Source organism: Crocodylus siamensis, chromosome 2 (genome assembly GCF_052110815.1).
Source record: "Crocodylus siamensis isolate JL-2025a chromosome 2, ASM5211081v1, whole genome shotgun sequence".
Classification (NCBI taxonomy): domain Eukaryota; kingdom Metazoa; phylum Chordata; order Crocodylia; family Crocodylidae; genus Crocodylus; species Crocodylus siamensis.
The window spans coordinates 27,481,064-27,494,698 of NC_143396.1; the positions used below are offsets into that span (position 1 = coordinate 27,481,064).

At 42.5% G+C, this 13,635-nt stretch overlaps 1 protein-coding gene across 2 annotated transcripts in view; it reads left to right on the forward strand.

Moving 5' to 3' along the window:
• The window catches only part of STX18 (syntaxin 18), a 118,926-nt gene extending 105,525 nt beyond the window's left edge, over positions 1-13,401 (forward strand). For both annotated transcript variants that reach the window (XM_090035579.1, XM_090035580.1), the window contains exons 8-11: positions 10,334-10,392; positions 11,045-11,114; positions 11,781-11,861; positions 13,285-13,401. In XM_090035579.1, the coding sequence (XP_089891705.1) occupies positions 10,334-10,392; positions 11,045-11,114; positions 11,781-11,861; positions 13,285-13,380 (306 nt within the window). In that variant the 3' untranslated portion in view covers positions 13,381-13,401. The remainder of the gene's footprint in view (positions 1-10,333; positions 10,393-11,044; positions 11,115-11,780; positions 11,862-13,284) is intronic.
• Positions 13,402-13,635: the final 234 nt, after the last annotated feature.

Sequence of the window (13,635 nt, forward strand, 5' to 3'; positions counted from 1 at the left end):
GTAGTGATTGGTGCACTGGTAGGCTTCTAAATTGCTTTAAAATTGTAAATATATCAATAAAACTTTGTGTTCAACTGATATCTACAACAACACCACTGTGTTTCATTTTAACCACGGAAATACTCAGATCTTGGGTTTTTTAATCTGAGAATTTGGGACCTCTCACTCCCCCCCCCCCCCCTTTTTTTTTTTTTAAATCTGAGAACTTGTGATTTTTAAACAAAGAAAACCAGGATCCCTGCAGACGGCTAGGGAGGACTATAAGAACATTGCTCAGACATGCAGGGATAAAATCAGGAAGGCCAAAGCGTAATTGAAGTATCAGCTAGCAAGGGACATGAAGAGTAACGGAAAGGATTTTTACAAGTATATTAACAATGAGAGGCAGGTCAGGGAAAGTGTGGGTCGCTTACTGAATGTGACACATGATGGTGAAAAGGCTGAAGTACTCAATGCCTTCTTCACTTCAGACTTCACAGGCAAGGTCAGCTCCCAGACTACTGCACTGGGCAGCACAGTTTGTGGAGAAGGTGAGCAGCCCTCAGTGGTGAAAGAACAGGTTAGGAACTGGTTAGAAAAGCTGGACGAGTACAAGCCTGTGGGGCTGGATACATCCAAGGATGCTGAGGGAGTTGGCCTATGTGTTTGCAGAAAGTCATGGAGATTGGGGAAAGTCCTGGGCAATAGTGCCCATCTTTAATAAAGGGAAGAAGGAGGATCCAGGGAACTACAGACCAGTCAGCCTCACCTCAGTCCCTGGAAAAATCATGGAGCAGATCCTCAAAGAATCAATTTCTAAGCACTTGGAGGAGAAGAAAGTGATCAGGAGCAATCAGCATGGATTCACCAAGGGCAAGTTATGCCTGACCAACCTGATCGCTGGCTCTGTGGAGACAAGTGGATGTGATATACTTTGACTTTAGCAAGTCTTTTGACACAATCTCCCACAGAATTCTTGCAAGCAAGTTAAGGAAGTCTGGGTTGGATGAATGGACTGTGAGGTGGATAGAAAACTGGCTGGATCATCAGGCTCAGAGGATAGTAATGAATGGTGCCATGTCTAGTTGGCAGCTGGTAGTGGAGTGCCCCAGGGGTTAGTTCTGAAGCTGGTTTTGTTTAGTATTTTTATCAGTGATCTGGAAGATGGATTGGAGTACTCCCTCAGCAAGTTTGGGGATGACACCAAGCTGCGGGGAGCAGTAGATATGCTGGAGGGTAGGGCTAGGATTCAGAGTGACCTAGACAAATTGAAGGATCGGACCAAAAGAAATCTCATGAAGTTCAATAAAGGCAAGTTTGAAGTCCCATGCATGAGCACAGGTTTGGGACCAACTGGCTAAGCAACAGCTCTGCAGAAAAGGCCCTGGGGTTTGCAGTTGACAGTACACTGAATATGAACCAGTGGTGTGCCCTTGTTGCCAAGAAGGCTAACAGCATATGGGGGGCTGCATTAGTAGGAGCGTTGCCAGCAGATCAAGGGAAGTAATTATTCCCCTCTATTCAGCACTGAGAGGCCACATCTGGAGTGCAGTGTCCAGTTTTGGGACCCCCACTACAGAAAGGATGTGAACAAGTCCAATGGATGACACACAAAATGGTTAGGGGGCTGGGTCACATGACTTAGGAGCAGCAGCTGAAGGAACTGGGCTTATTTAATCTGCAGAAGAGGAGACCAAGATGGGATTTAATAGCAGCCTTTAACTACCTGAAGGGTGCTTCCAAAGAGGATGGAGCTAGACTGTTCTCACTGGTAGCAGATGACAGAACAAGGAGCAATGGTCTCAAGTTGCAGCAAGGGAAATGTATGTTGGATATTAGGAAAAACTATCTCAGTAGGAGGGTGGTGAAGCATTGGAACAGGTTACCTAGAGAGGTGGTGGAATGTGTCCATCCTTGAAGGTTTTTAAAGGTCCAGCTTGACAAAGTTGTGGATGGTTCTGCTTTGAGCAGGGGGTTGGACTAGATGACTTCCTGAGGTCCTTTCCAACCCTAATTTTCTATGATTCTGTAAGTAGGCCTCTTACATTTGATCATACCTAGAGTTGATCACTTTTGATTTATTCGCACTAAGAAAAGAGCATATAATGAAACAGTAATCAAAGGTGTGTGTATGTGAGCTTCCAACCCTCTCAGCAAACATGAGTTTGGGGTTCTGGCACAATCATCAAGGAATGAAAGGTTGTTTTGTACTGCTGATATTCATAGAAGAGGCCAGTGTGCATAAAAATTAACAAGTACCTATTACCTCCATGTGATACCTTGCAATGCTTCTACCTTGTTTATTCCTAACAGGTAAATCAGAGCAGAAGGTGCCAAAGCAGTGTGTCAGTATAAAAAATGGTTTTGCTACCAGTCAGTCTTCTTTTATTTGCATGTTAATAGAAAGGTCTAATACGAATGTGAGTTCAGCTATGTCCCTATTTGTTTTATAGTTTAAGCTGCTTTCCCTGTGGGAAGCTGGGTAGCTATTTTTGAAATCAGGTTAGATTGTGGATATGGAGAGTTGAGGGGATTGGGATAGCAAGTTTTTTTTTCTCTTAAGCATTGTTTTGTTGCTGTGCTAATGCTTTTCAGATCTTTCTTTTGTGATATGAACAGTGTAGCCAGTGAAGCTTTTTGCCACTAATTGACTGATGCATTCAGAGCTTGCAGCAAGCCTTAATTCTTAATTTTCTAGATCTGCTAACAGATTGTTTCATTGCCCAGTGAGCATTATAACTAGATTTACAAAATGCAGGGACGTTTGCTATGGTTGTTCCCCTTAATGAAACTGCACTAACCCAAGTGCCTGAAACCATTTTCAAGGAATAGTGCCTCAGGTTTAGAGGCCCTGCCCACCCAAAGATTGTTATATAGGTTGAGATGGATTTGGGGCAGTTGGGCTTTTTTTATGTGATGTTGACTTAGAAAGAACTCTAGTATGGCACAATCTTTAGGCTCTTCTAAGCGATTTCCTCTCCTGGCAGAAAAAAGAAATTATTGGGTCAGATTTTTCCATTTGTGTATAAAAATGCATTCAGTGATTACACTGATGTATATATTAGAGAGGAAATTAGGCACCTGTTTATGATTCACACATTATTTCAGAGTACTGCATGAAATCATGTGTTTCATCACAGTGTTTGTCAACATAGAGCCATCAATACAAGTATCATAGTTTCATAGTTTTCATAGTAGCTAGAGTCGGAAGGGACCTAGGTAGATCATCTAGTCCGACCCCCTGCCTTAGCAGGAAAGAGCACCGGGGTCAGATGACCCCGGCAAGGTGCTCATCTAACTTCCTTTTAAAAATCCCCAGGCTAGGAGCCTGCACCACTTCCCCTGGAAGCTGGTTCCAGGCCCTAGCCGCCCTGACTGTGAAGTAGCGCCTCCTAATATCTAATCTAAACTTACCCTCCGCCAGTTTGTGACCGTTATTCCTGGTCACTCCTGGCAGCGCACGGGGGAACAGGGACTCCCCCAATACCTGCTGATCCCCCCTGACCAGTTTGTAGCAGGCCACAAGGTCCCCCCTTAACCTTCTCTTGTGGAGGCTAAACAGGTTCAGGTCCCGTAGCCTCTCCTCATAAGGCCTGCCCTGCTGACCCCTGATCATACGAGTGGCCCTCCTCTGAACTCTTTCCATATCGTCCACATCCCTCTTGAAGTGTGGCGCCCAGAACTGGACGCAGTACTCCAGCTGTGGCCTGACCAGTGCCGCATAGAGGGGGAGGATCACCTCCCTGGACCTGCTCGAGATGCATCTGTGGATGCATGACAGGGTACGGTTGGCTTTCTTGACTGCCTCCCCACACTGCCGGCCCATGTTCATCGTGGAGTCAATGACGACTCCAAGATCCTTTTCCGTCTCCGTGCTGGCAAGAGGGGAGTTCCCCAACCTGTAAGTGTGGTGCCGGTTCTTCCTCCCCATGTGCAACACCTTGCACTTATCAGTGTTAAACCCCATCCTATTCTCATCCGCCCACCGTTGCAACCTGTCAAGGTCAGCTTGTAGCCTATTGCACCCTTCTAGTGCACCCACATCCCCCCACATCTTAGTGTCATCAGCAAACTTGAACAGGGTGCTTTCTACCCCGTCATCCAAGTCACTGATGAAGATGTTGAACAGTGCGGGCCCGAGGACCGAGCCCTGCGGAACCCCACTGCCCACGTCCTTCCAGGTCGAGAAGAACCCATCCACTACCACCCTCTGGGTGCGGCCCTCCAGCCAGTTGGCGACCCATTTGACCGTGTGGGCATCGACACCACAGTCTCCCAGCTTTTTGATGAGGACAGGGTGAGAGACAGTGTCGAAAGCCTTCCGGAAGTCCAAAAAGACTACATCCACAGCAACCCCTGCGTCTAATGATTTGGTGACCTGATCGTAAAAGGCCACCAGGTTGGTCTGACAAGACCTGCCACTGATGAACCCATGTTGGTTGCCCCTAAGCATGCATTCCCCCGCAAGGCCCTCCTGGATGTGTGCCAGGATAATTTTTTCAAAGAGCTTACCCGGGATTGAGGTAAGACTAACATCGAAGTAAGCAATCCTTACAGCACCAAATAGTTGATTAAAGAGATTATTAGATTTTTTTTTCTCTCAGTTTTTATGAATGTTTTTATAGGGGCAGTTGATTTTCAGTTTTAAAATTTTTAATCTGTGAATAAGTATGCATAATAGCCCGATTGGATAGAAGCTGCCTTTATTTTAAATTATTCAATTTACAGAATGGTGAAAAATGTTGTAAAAAGTGCAATATTGGTTTTAATTTGGAATGTGTTGTAGCAAATTATACCCATAATTCACCATCAGGGTTTCATGATCCTTCTTGAGGATAAAATAATGTATTAAACCCCTATCATATGTCTGCAACAGCAATTTAATCTATTATTTCACCCATAGGAGAGTTCATTATATGGTCCAAAATTGTTGTAGGCTATTGTATGATTTGCACAATAAATTTCAATTCATAACCCAGCGTACAGCTATATTAATGCTATTATACTTATTATAAACAGATGTCTTGTGGCCAGATAGAGTGGAATGCAATCTGTTTCTGCAATTTCAGTTATGAAAATATCTGATTTTCTTCAGCTACCTTCATCTTATTGTTTTTATCTTCACTGAATTCAAGTACAGTATACTCAATGATGTATCTTTCTGGATAACAAAAAGAACTCTGATTATTACTGCTATTCATTAAATAGTGGGAAAGTCTCAGTAATTTGTCATTTTGTGCCATCCTTTTGTAACAGCATATTTTACTGTCATAAAAAGAGCTTTCCTTATTAAGCCATAGATAGCTGAGTTATATTGATTGTCATAGTTCCAGCTTTATGTTCCTATCATGTAAATTCTTTTCTGACATATTGATACATTATGTGCTCTCTGTTCTAACCTTTTGTTCAATTGACTGTTCTATCATAGATTATTACAGTGTGAACTGTAGGGATCAGGCATCACTTCAAATTGCAAAGTTTATCTGGGATAATTTAAAAAATTGCACCAATAGAAGGCTTTGGATTTCAAACAGATTTTTAATAATTCTTTCTCAGAGTGGATTTATACTATTTGTAAGGGATTAAAGACATTTATTGCGTCTTTATTGAAAAACCCAATTTCTCAGTTGGTTATCCTGTCACTCTCACTAGGCTAGTTAAAGACTAGATTTTTGGGGCTGAATGTTCATGAAGGACTATTAACAAATATTCCTGCAGCAGTTTGAATAAACTGTAATGCATCTGGTCAGGCAGTGATGATTTTGACTGCTCATTGTTGGCCTCCTAGCTCTGAGTCACCTTCAACTTTACAGCGATGTAGTTCCATTAAAGTTATTAAATTTACAGAGGCATAGTAATAAAGTGGTTATCAACTCTCAAGGATTAAACGCCTCCAGCCACTTGTTACTATAACACCAAATATCTTTACCTTAGTCATTGTATTTTTTTTTTATTGCATACTCCTTGTATAGAAATGAACTTTGAAGTCAAGGTTTTTCTGATGCATTGGAGCTCAGTTATTTTAGTTGGTATATTAGGTATCTTCCTTATAATCAGAAATCAGTGCATAGGGGAAGAGACTCAGTTGTGGAAGGATCACTGGTGGCACACTGCTGTTGTTCCTGAACCACTAGAAGACCCTTCCAGGATTACTTCACTGCCCATGGGGAAAGAGGATGTATTCTGCTAGAGCAGTAGTACCCAATCTTTTGGCCCCATGAGCTGGATGAGTAGTGTGGATTCAGGCTGTGGGCTGGATCCAGTCAGTGGGGCTGATCTATTGTGCATGGCCTGATCCAGGATGTGAGTACAGCCCACCTGGGGCCTGATCCAGCACGTGTGGCCCCAGCCCCATGTACTGGATTGGGCCTTATGAAAGATCTTACCCATGGCTCTAGCCCTGGGCACAGGACCATGTCATCCAGCCTGCAGGGCTTGGAAATTTGACAGGGGAAGCAGTGGCACTATTAATTCCCCCACTTCCCCACCAGCAAATTTCCAGACCCAGAGGGAGCTCTGCTAGCCATAGGTTGAGCACCATGGCACTGGATAGCATCCTTGCAGCACTGCTTTGTGGCTGAGGGCAAGTAGGAGAAGAGTATGCCACAACTCATGATATCTAGATCCAGCTGACCCCTCTGAGATTTCTCTGTAGATAGGGTTACATCATTTTGCAGTGTTAAGATAATTAGAATTGGACACCTTGTTTTATTGGGTTAGCACTTACTTTAAAAAACAGAATGAAATATACTCTCTAGTACAACTCAGGCTGTATTTTGAAAATACAGGACCACTTTCAATAATTAATGAAAAAATCCCAAAACTGTATGTCTGGAAAAAAAAGAAATACTTTAAAATTGAGGCTGTTTCTTAAAGGGCGGTTTTCTTTGTTGGGTATCTGCTTGTTTGTACTGTGAATTAAGACCATTGGAAAGGGAAGTAGTGCTGGCACATGGACACACAAATTGATTTGTTCAGAAGTTGCAGGTTGGTGGAGGAGCTGAAAAGTCTTTTGCCTTTATGCGAAACAAAGAAACCAAAACAAAACCCAAAAAAACCCCAAACACAAACCACCCTCCCAAGATCAAACATTAGTAGACCTATAACATAAATAGCATATTCTGTTTTAAAAAGGTTTTAAAATTATTTTCCATTATATGTCATAAGATAAATCTTATGGGCCTCTCAGATACCTACTAACAAGTTCTGTTTAAAAATGTCTGCCTCTTACCATTTTCAATAGGACTGAAGCCACAGGCTTCCTTTGGTCAAAATAGGAATCAATTTTGCCACAGCTCTTGTAGTTGTATATTTAGGCTGTTTTTTGCACTGCTTCCCTTTGGTCCCATCTGAAACAATGCAAGATGGCATCCCAAAAGGAGTAGAGTTAAGTGTGTTGTGTAGCAGTTGTGAGATGTGACGATGTGGGGAGGATCATGAGATATAGTAGAGGGCTAACATGTCATTTCCTAACTTTTCTGGTTTTACAACAAGGTATTACATGTGAAACCCTTAATTGTTGCACAGTTTTTTTCTGTCTGAATTACTGTTGAAAGACTGGCCTAGTATGGGAGAAACTTTGTGCTTTAGACCTGTTTCAAGAAGTAATGGAGAAGGCTTATTGGAGAAGGATGGATGATGCAAGCTGTTGTAGAATGGGAGAAGGGAGCCAGGGAGAAAACTGATTAAGGAGAGCAACAAAGATTGTGCTTAATCATAAAGCATGGCAGTATTATGATATTTAGAAATAAAATGTACCACTAGCACATACTAGCTGGAGTGTTTATTGGAAGTGCCAATATTTGATATCTAATAATGTTTTTACTGGAAATTGATCAGGCATTTTCCATACTAGTCTTCAAGGGAATCTTCAAAAATTTACAGCAGTTGATTTCAGTAGCGCACATTCTTAGTTCCTGCTAAAGCACTGTTCTTAAAGAAATCATATTTATATAAAACTCTCTATAAAACTCCCCTTGGTTGAATTTTCAAATTGAACTTGTGACTTTCAGGAAGGCTTTTGCTTCTTAATTACATTATGAAAATCTCTAGAAATTGATGATGGAGTTTTCCTCCAACATCTGAGCAGCTGGGAGCTGAATGAATGCTGCACCGGCCCCTTCCCATTGTGCAGGTAGCATGCAGACTCCCCCAGTCCATCTATGATGCTCCCAAGAGTGGAGGCAGGAGGTGGAAACCAGTGAAGGAAGGGAGAGGCTGGAGACCCTGGCAGCAACAGGAACAGCGAGCAACCACTGGGAGTCAATGCCTCACAGGCTACATGTAGCTCATGGGCTGCTAGTTGGATAGCTCTGATAGCACATTACTTCAGGGCTGAGAAACATGCTCTTCTGGAAATGAGTATCTTTATAAAATTACATTTGCAAGTAGCACATTTTATTTGCATCTACCATGCTACCAGGTTGGTTATGCAGGATTTTCAAAGCTGCTTTGGACTTCTAGTTGTCTCTTTTTTAGGGTGCTTGTCCAAAATTGTTTACTTAATGAATTGGCACCGAAGTCCATTGCCTGTTATGTGTATTTACTTGGAAAATGTCATGTTAAATAGTAATATTAAATGCTACCTAGTCTCATTGTTATTCACCCTTAAAAATAGAAAGTAGCACTCTAGAGCAGGGGCTGGCAATTATTTTGGGTGGAGAGCCGCTTACCCAGTGTTAGCAGGCTGTCGAGGGCTGCATGGGGTGCCCCACCCCCTGGTCACCAACTTGGGACCAATGTCCCACTGTCTTGGGACCAGTGTCCCAGGGCCAGCACTGGTGGGGCACAGGCTGGCAGGGGTCTGCGGAGCCGGGCTGGGCTGCACCAGCAGGGAGGGGGGAGCTGGCCTGGCTCCATAGAGCCCCTGCCGGCTGGGACCCCGTGCTCCTCCCACCCTGCTCTGGGCCCTGCTGGCACTGGCCCCGGGACACCAACTCCCAGTGCCCCCGAACCCCGCGGTACAGGCGGGGGGCAGTGCACAGCCCTGACCCCCCTGCTTGCTGTCAGGGAAGAAGCTGGTGCTGAGCGTGGGGAAAGCAGCCTCTTGCCCACCCCATGGCCAGCGCTCCCTGCTGCAGCCCATGCGGGGCTGTCTGGAGCAGGCACAGGCAGCCCCAGGAGGGCCGCAAGCAGCTACAGTGCAGGGTGAGTGAGGGGCTGCTTTTCCCCGTGTTCAGCACCAGCTTGTAACCGGGCCCCGCAGCAGCCTGAGCTCCATGCTGGCTCCAGGCTCACCTGTTGGGGCTGCACGCAGCAGCAGGAGCTGCGGCCCCCCCGCTTGCCACACCAGGCAGGCAGTGTTTGCTGCTGCTGCCCGCCCAGAGCTCGTGTGCTGGGCAGCCCACAGGTGATGTTGGCAAACACTGCCTGGCACAGCAAGCAGGGGGACCACAGCTGCTGTTGCTACACGCAAGCCTGGAGGCGGTGTGGGGCCCAGGCTGGCACTGGGGCTGGGTCACAACGTGGTGCTGAGCTTGGGGGGGTGGCCCCTCGCTTGCCCCATGTCTGTTGCCCCACACTGCAGCTGCTCGCAGCCCTCCTGGGGCTGCCTCTGCTTGGTCTGGACAGCCCCGCATGAGCTGCGAGCAGCTGCAGCGGTTCCGGCATGGGGCAGCTGTACGGTCCAAGGCCAGAAGCCCCCGCTGGGGCTCCAGCTGTGGGGGCTGGGCCAGGCGGGCCCTGCTGTTGAGCCCGCTGGACTTCCCCTGGGTCCTACTGGTGAAATGACAGGAACAAAGGGCAGATGAATATTAGTTTTCTAAATTTTTTAGGGGCCCCGTGGGCCAGATAGAATGGTCTCATGGGCTGGATCCGGCCTGTGCGCCGTATGTTGCCCACCCCTGTTCTAGAGAGATTCTGGCTGCATTGGGCTTTACCTTATCTGCTAAAATACCAGCTGTTAAGAGCATTTCATATTTTGGCAAGCACAGGTGTGGTTAGAATAATATCACATGCTATAGCTGCTTTTCAAAACCAAATATAGTGCAGGAATTTCATTCTGCGTGATTTTCTTTTCTTTTCTTGTTTTTTTGTTTTTGTACCATCCATTAAATAATCACTTAACCAAGAGAACTGATCAAAAGTTATATAGGGAGTTTTGAGGATTTAGTTACCTGTTGGATAAGAGAAAACAGGTTTTCTGAGATGACTAGTTACAAATAAACAAATAAATTCGTATCATTTCTATTTCCTGGACTGGTGTGAGTTCTACTGAAATATATCTGTAGCGCTCAGACTATCAATGAATGATTTTAAACCAATTTTGAGTAATCATGTTGTTTAGTAAGTTCTTTACAGAGCATAAAGATGTGATCAATGACTGTGTGGTTGTTTTTCATTTTCCCTTTCTCAGTTTGAACAAGAAAACCAGCGACTTGTTGGTGAGATGAATAGCCTGTTTGATGAAGTGAGGTACAACTCTCTCTTATTTCCTTGCTGTCACATTATACAACCAGGAAACGTGCTCACTGGCTACAAAATTTGCTGAACGATAGCTTGCTGCAGAAAAACACTCCTGAATATAGAAATTTGTACGTAGAAAAAAATCCAGCAGCCCTATGCTTGTAAATAAACCTTTAAAATGGGAGGTACATGACAGCTCATGCCTTATGGTGTTTCTGAACCTGCAAGACACCTGGTAAAACTCTTTGTAAGCTAGGAACTTTTCTATTTGATGGGTTAAATCTGAAACTCAAAAAATAACTGCTAATTTTCACCATTAGTCATTTTAACAGATGCATCCATTCAGGATTTTATGGTCCACTCAGTCAAAAATAACTCTTTGGACTCCAGTTGTACAAAAACCCAAATGCCAGCCTAATATACAAGACGTATATTTCCTATAATAATGTCTACTATATGTGTATTGTTTATATAAGTCTTCAAAATATCATGAAGTATACCTCTAACATCCAGTTGTCAATGTAGTTATCACACATCATGGCTAAAATAATAGTTGACAAAATAACCAAATTGTCTGATTTTTCTGGGTTTGACATTGTGAATCTACAGTAGAAAATGTTTGTACTAGTACATAGTGGAATATTTTCTTTTCTTTCTCAAGACAAATTGAAGGGAAAGTGGTTGAGATCTCCAGGCTTCAAGAGATATTCACAGAAAAAGTCCTGCAACAGGTAAAATGTTTGCTGTTGTAATATCAAAGCACTCAAGGAAAAGGACTGAACTGTGTTTAAGTGAAATGTGCTTTTCTTACAAACTTTTTTCAGTTGTAATCTGTGTCTTGTTAAATGTACATAAGAACAAATGTGATAAGATCAAAACACAGACATTAAGGAGAAACAGAGCTGAAAAGCCAAATTTCACAGCAAATTGCAAGGTAGATTTCCTTGCATCATATTCTTATTAGGCTTGTGTTCCTAGCAGTACTAAAAAAATGCAACACTCATGAATTAACTGTTATAATCCTTTGCCCCAAATCAGTGTGGTGGTATGATAATTCAGTTAATGGTATTTGGTAAACTAGTATCTTTCAGGCAACTGACAAAAATTAATAGACTACATTCAGGTCTGATCCAAGACCAGTGAAGTCAGTAATGGGAATGTTTTCAATGACTTAATGGACCTTGAGTCATGCTCCTAGTAATGTAGGCATAGAAAGTAAGGTTTAATGAACCCTATAGCCCTCTGTCAATCTAGACTGGTACCAAATGAAAATAAGATGTTAATACACATGCTACTGTATTTCACATTTGTCATCTATTACAACCTCAAAATCTCTTGAGTTAACATTTTTCCTATGGAGTTTTTCATTGGTTTTTATTAACTCTCTTCATCAACAGGAAACTGAAATTGACAATATTCATCAGTTAGTTGTGGGTGCAACAGAAAATATTAAGGAAGGCAATGAAGACATAAGAGAGGTAATGTTTTTAACTAGTATTTCAGAGCATTTCTTGCTCCTCACTAGCAAACATGTCAAAACACTTTACTGAAACATGTACTGTGGTATCCAGCAAGGGTCACATTTGTAATTTGTAGACTTCATTAGGGGCATTACCTTGTTTTCAGTAATTGTGTAGGCTGCAGTTACCTTATTTAAAATATGGAACTATTTGTCTTGGTCATTTTGATCTGAACAGCTGTTTGGATATGTAGACTCTGCTGGCCATCAGCTCCTTTTTAAAGAGGAGAGTGACCATGGGCTAAGTATCACTGCCTAAAAAAATAAGGCAGCTTGGGGTAGTAGTGGACAAAAACACTGAAGTGAATGGGAATGGAATCTTGAAGCATTACTTGATCAAAATAAATCCTTCCTTATAAAGCATAAAAGCAGTCTTGAATGTCATCTTATTAGACCAGATTTTATTTTGAGCTGTTTTCAGGAGGTAAGCCTTAAAAAAATTATGCTTTAAGCCCCCTGCATATCAGTGCCTGGGACTGATGCCCCACTTGCCCACCCTTAGTTATGCTACCAACATTCAGATACAGTGCTTTGCATTCATGATTCTCAAATTGCCTAACAAACATCGGCATTGCCACTTTTGCAGTAGAATTGAGACACACTGATGTTAATTGACTTCCATGAGGCCACATATTGTGTCAGTGGCAGATCTGGAAACAGAATGCAGATCTCTGACTTAGGCAAGTGAGGTAACCTAAGAGGTCTGAGCTGGGGAAAAGGAACGCTGCCTGTCTTTTTAAAGTTTAGTTCCATAAATTAAAGCTGATACATTCAAGATTTGCACGCTTAATATTAACGCTAGGTTACTGGCAATGTCTTAAAACCAAAAGAGGAAACTACCTACCCTATCATTTCGTTTCCGACTTAGTATTAGTCTGAAAGAAATATCTGGAACAGATATTTGCTATTTTAAACTGGGACTGGGTAATTTTTTACATTGAAGTACTTACTAACATTATTAAATCATTTAGAAGAAGAAACAGTCGTTATTTAATCCTCAAGCCTAATAGGACTATTTAGAGAAATGATTTATTCTTTAAAATATTGATTTTGGCATCTTAACGTTTATACCTGATTTTTTCAGTTCTCTCCAAACAGTTGTTTCAGAACTATCTTATTTTGCATCATGTTTCTCTTCTCTCATAAAGTAAATGCTATTGATGAGCTTGGTTTTTACTTTTTTTTACAGGGTCTGTTTTCCAGATTTCAAAGAAATTTGAGTCAATGGGGTGAATTTAGGGCTTGATTCTTATTCAGCTTAGGTCAATATTGAGTGTTGCCACTGAATCCAGATTGCCAACAATTCCATTAAATCCAGAGTCATATTACAGAAATTTCATATTTTTATTGGGAATGATAATTGAAATTATATCTTCCAACAGGCAATCAAAAACAATGCTGGATTTCGAGTATGGATCCTTTTCTTCCTTGTGATGTGTTCATTTTCCTTACTTTTTCTGGACTGGTATGACAATTAATTAAAAACAAAACATGGCATATGTGTTTTGCTTTAGACTTGTTTTTTCCTCTCAAAGTGAGACATACTGTTTTGTTATGCAGTTTTAGAACTGGTGTGGCTGAAATACCTTCCAGCAAAGAAATAAATGGGGAGTGTGGACAGAAAGTGTGTATCCAAGCATATATCCACTTAATGCAGAGTGTACCTACATCATTTAAGTTCCTTCAACAGCTTCACAAAATAAATGTAGTCTTGCAAAGAGAAATCCATTAAT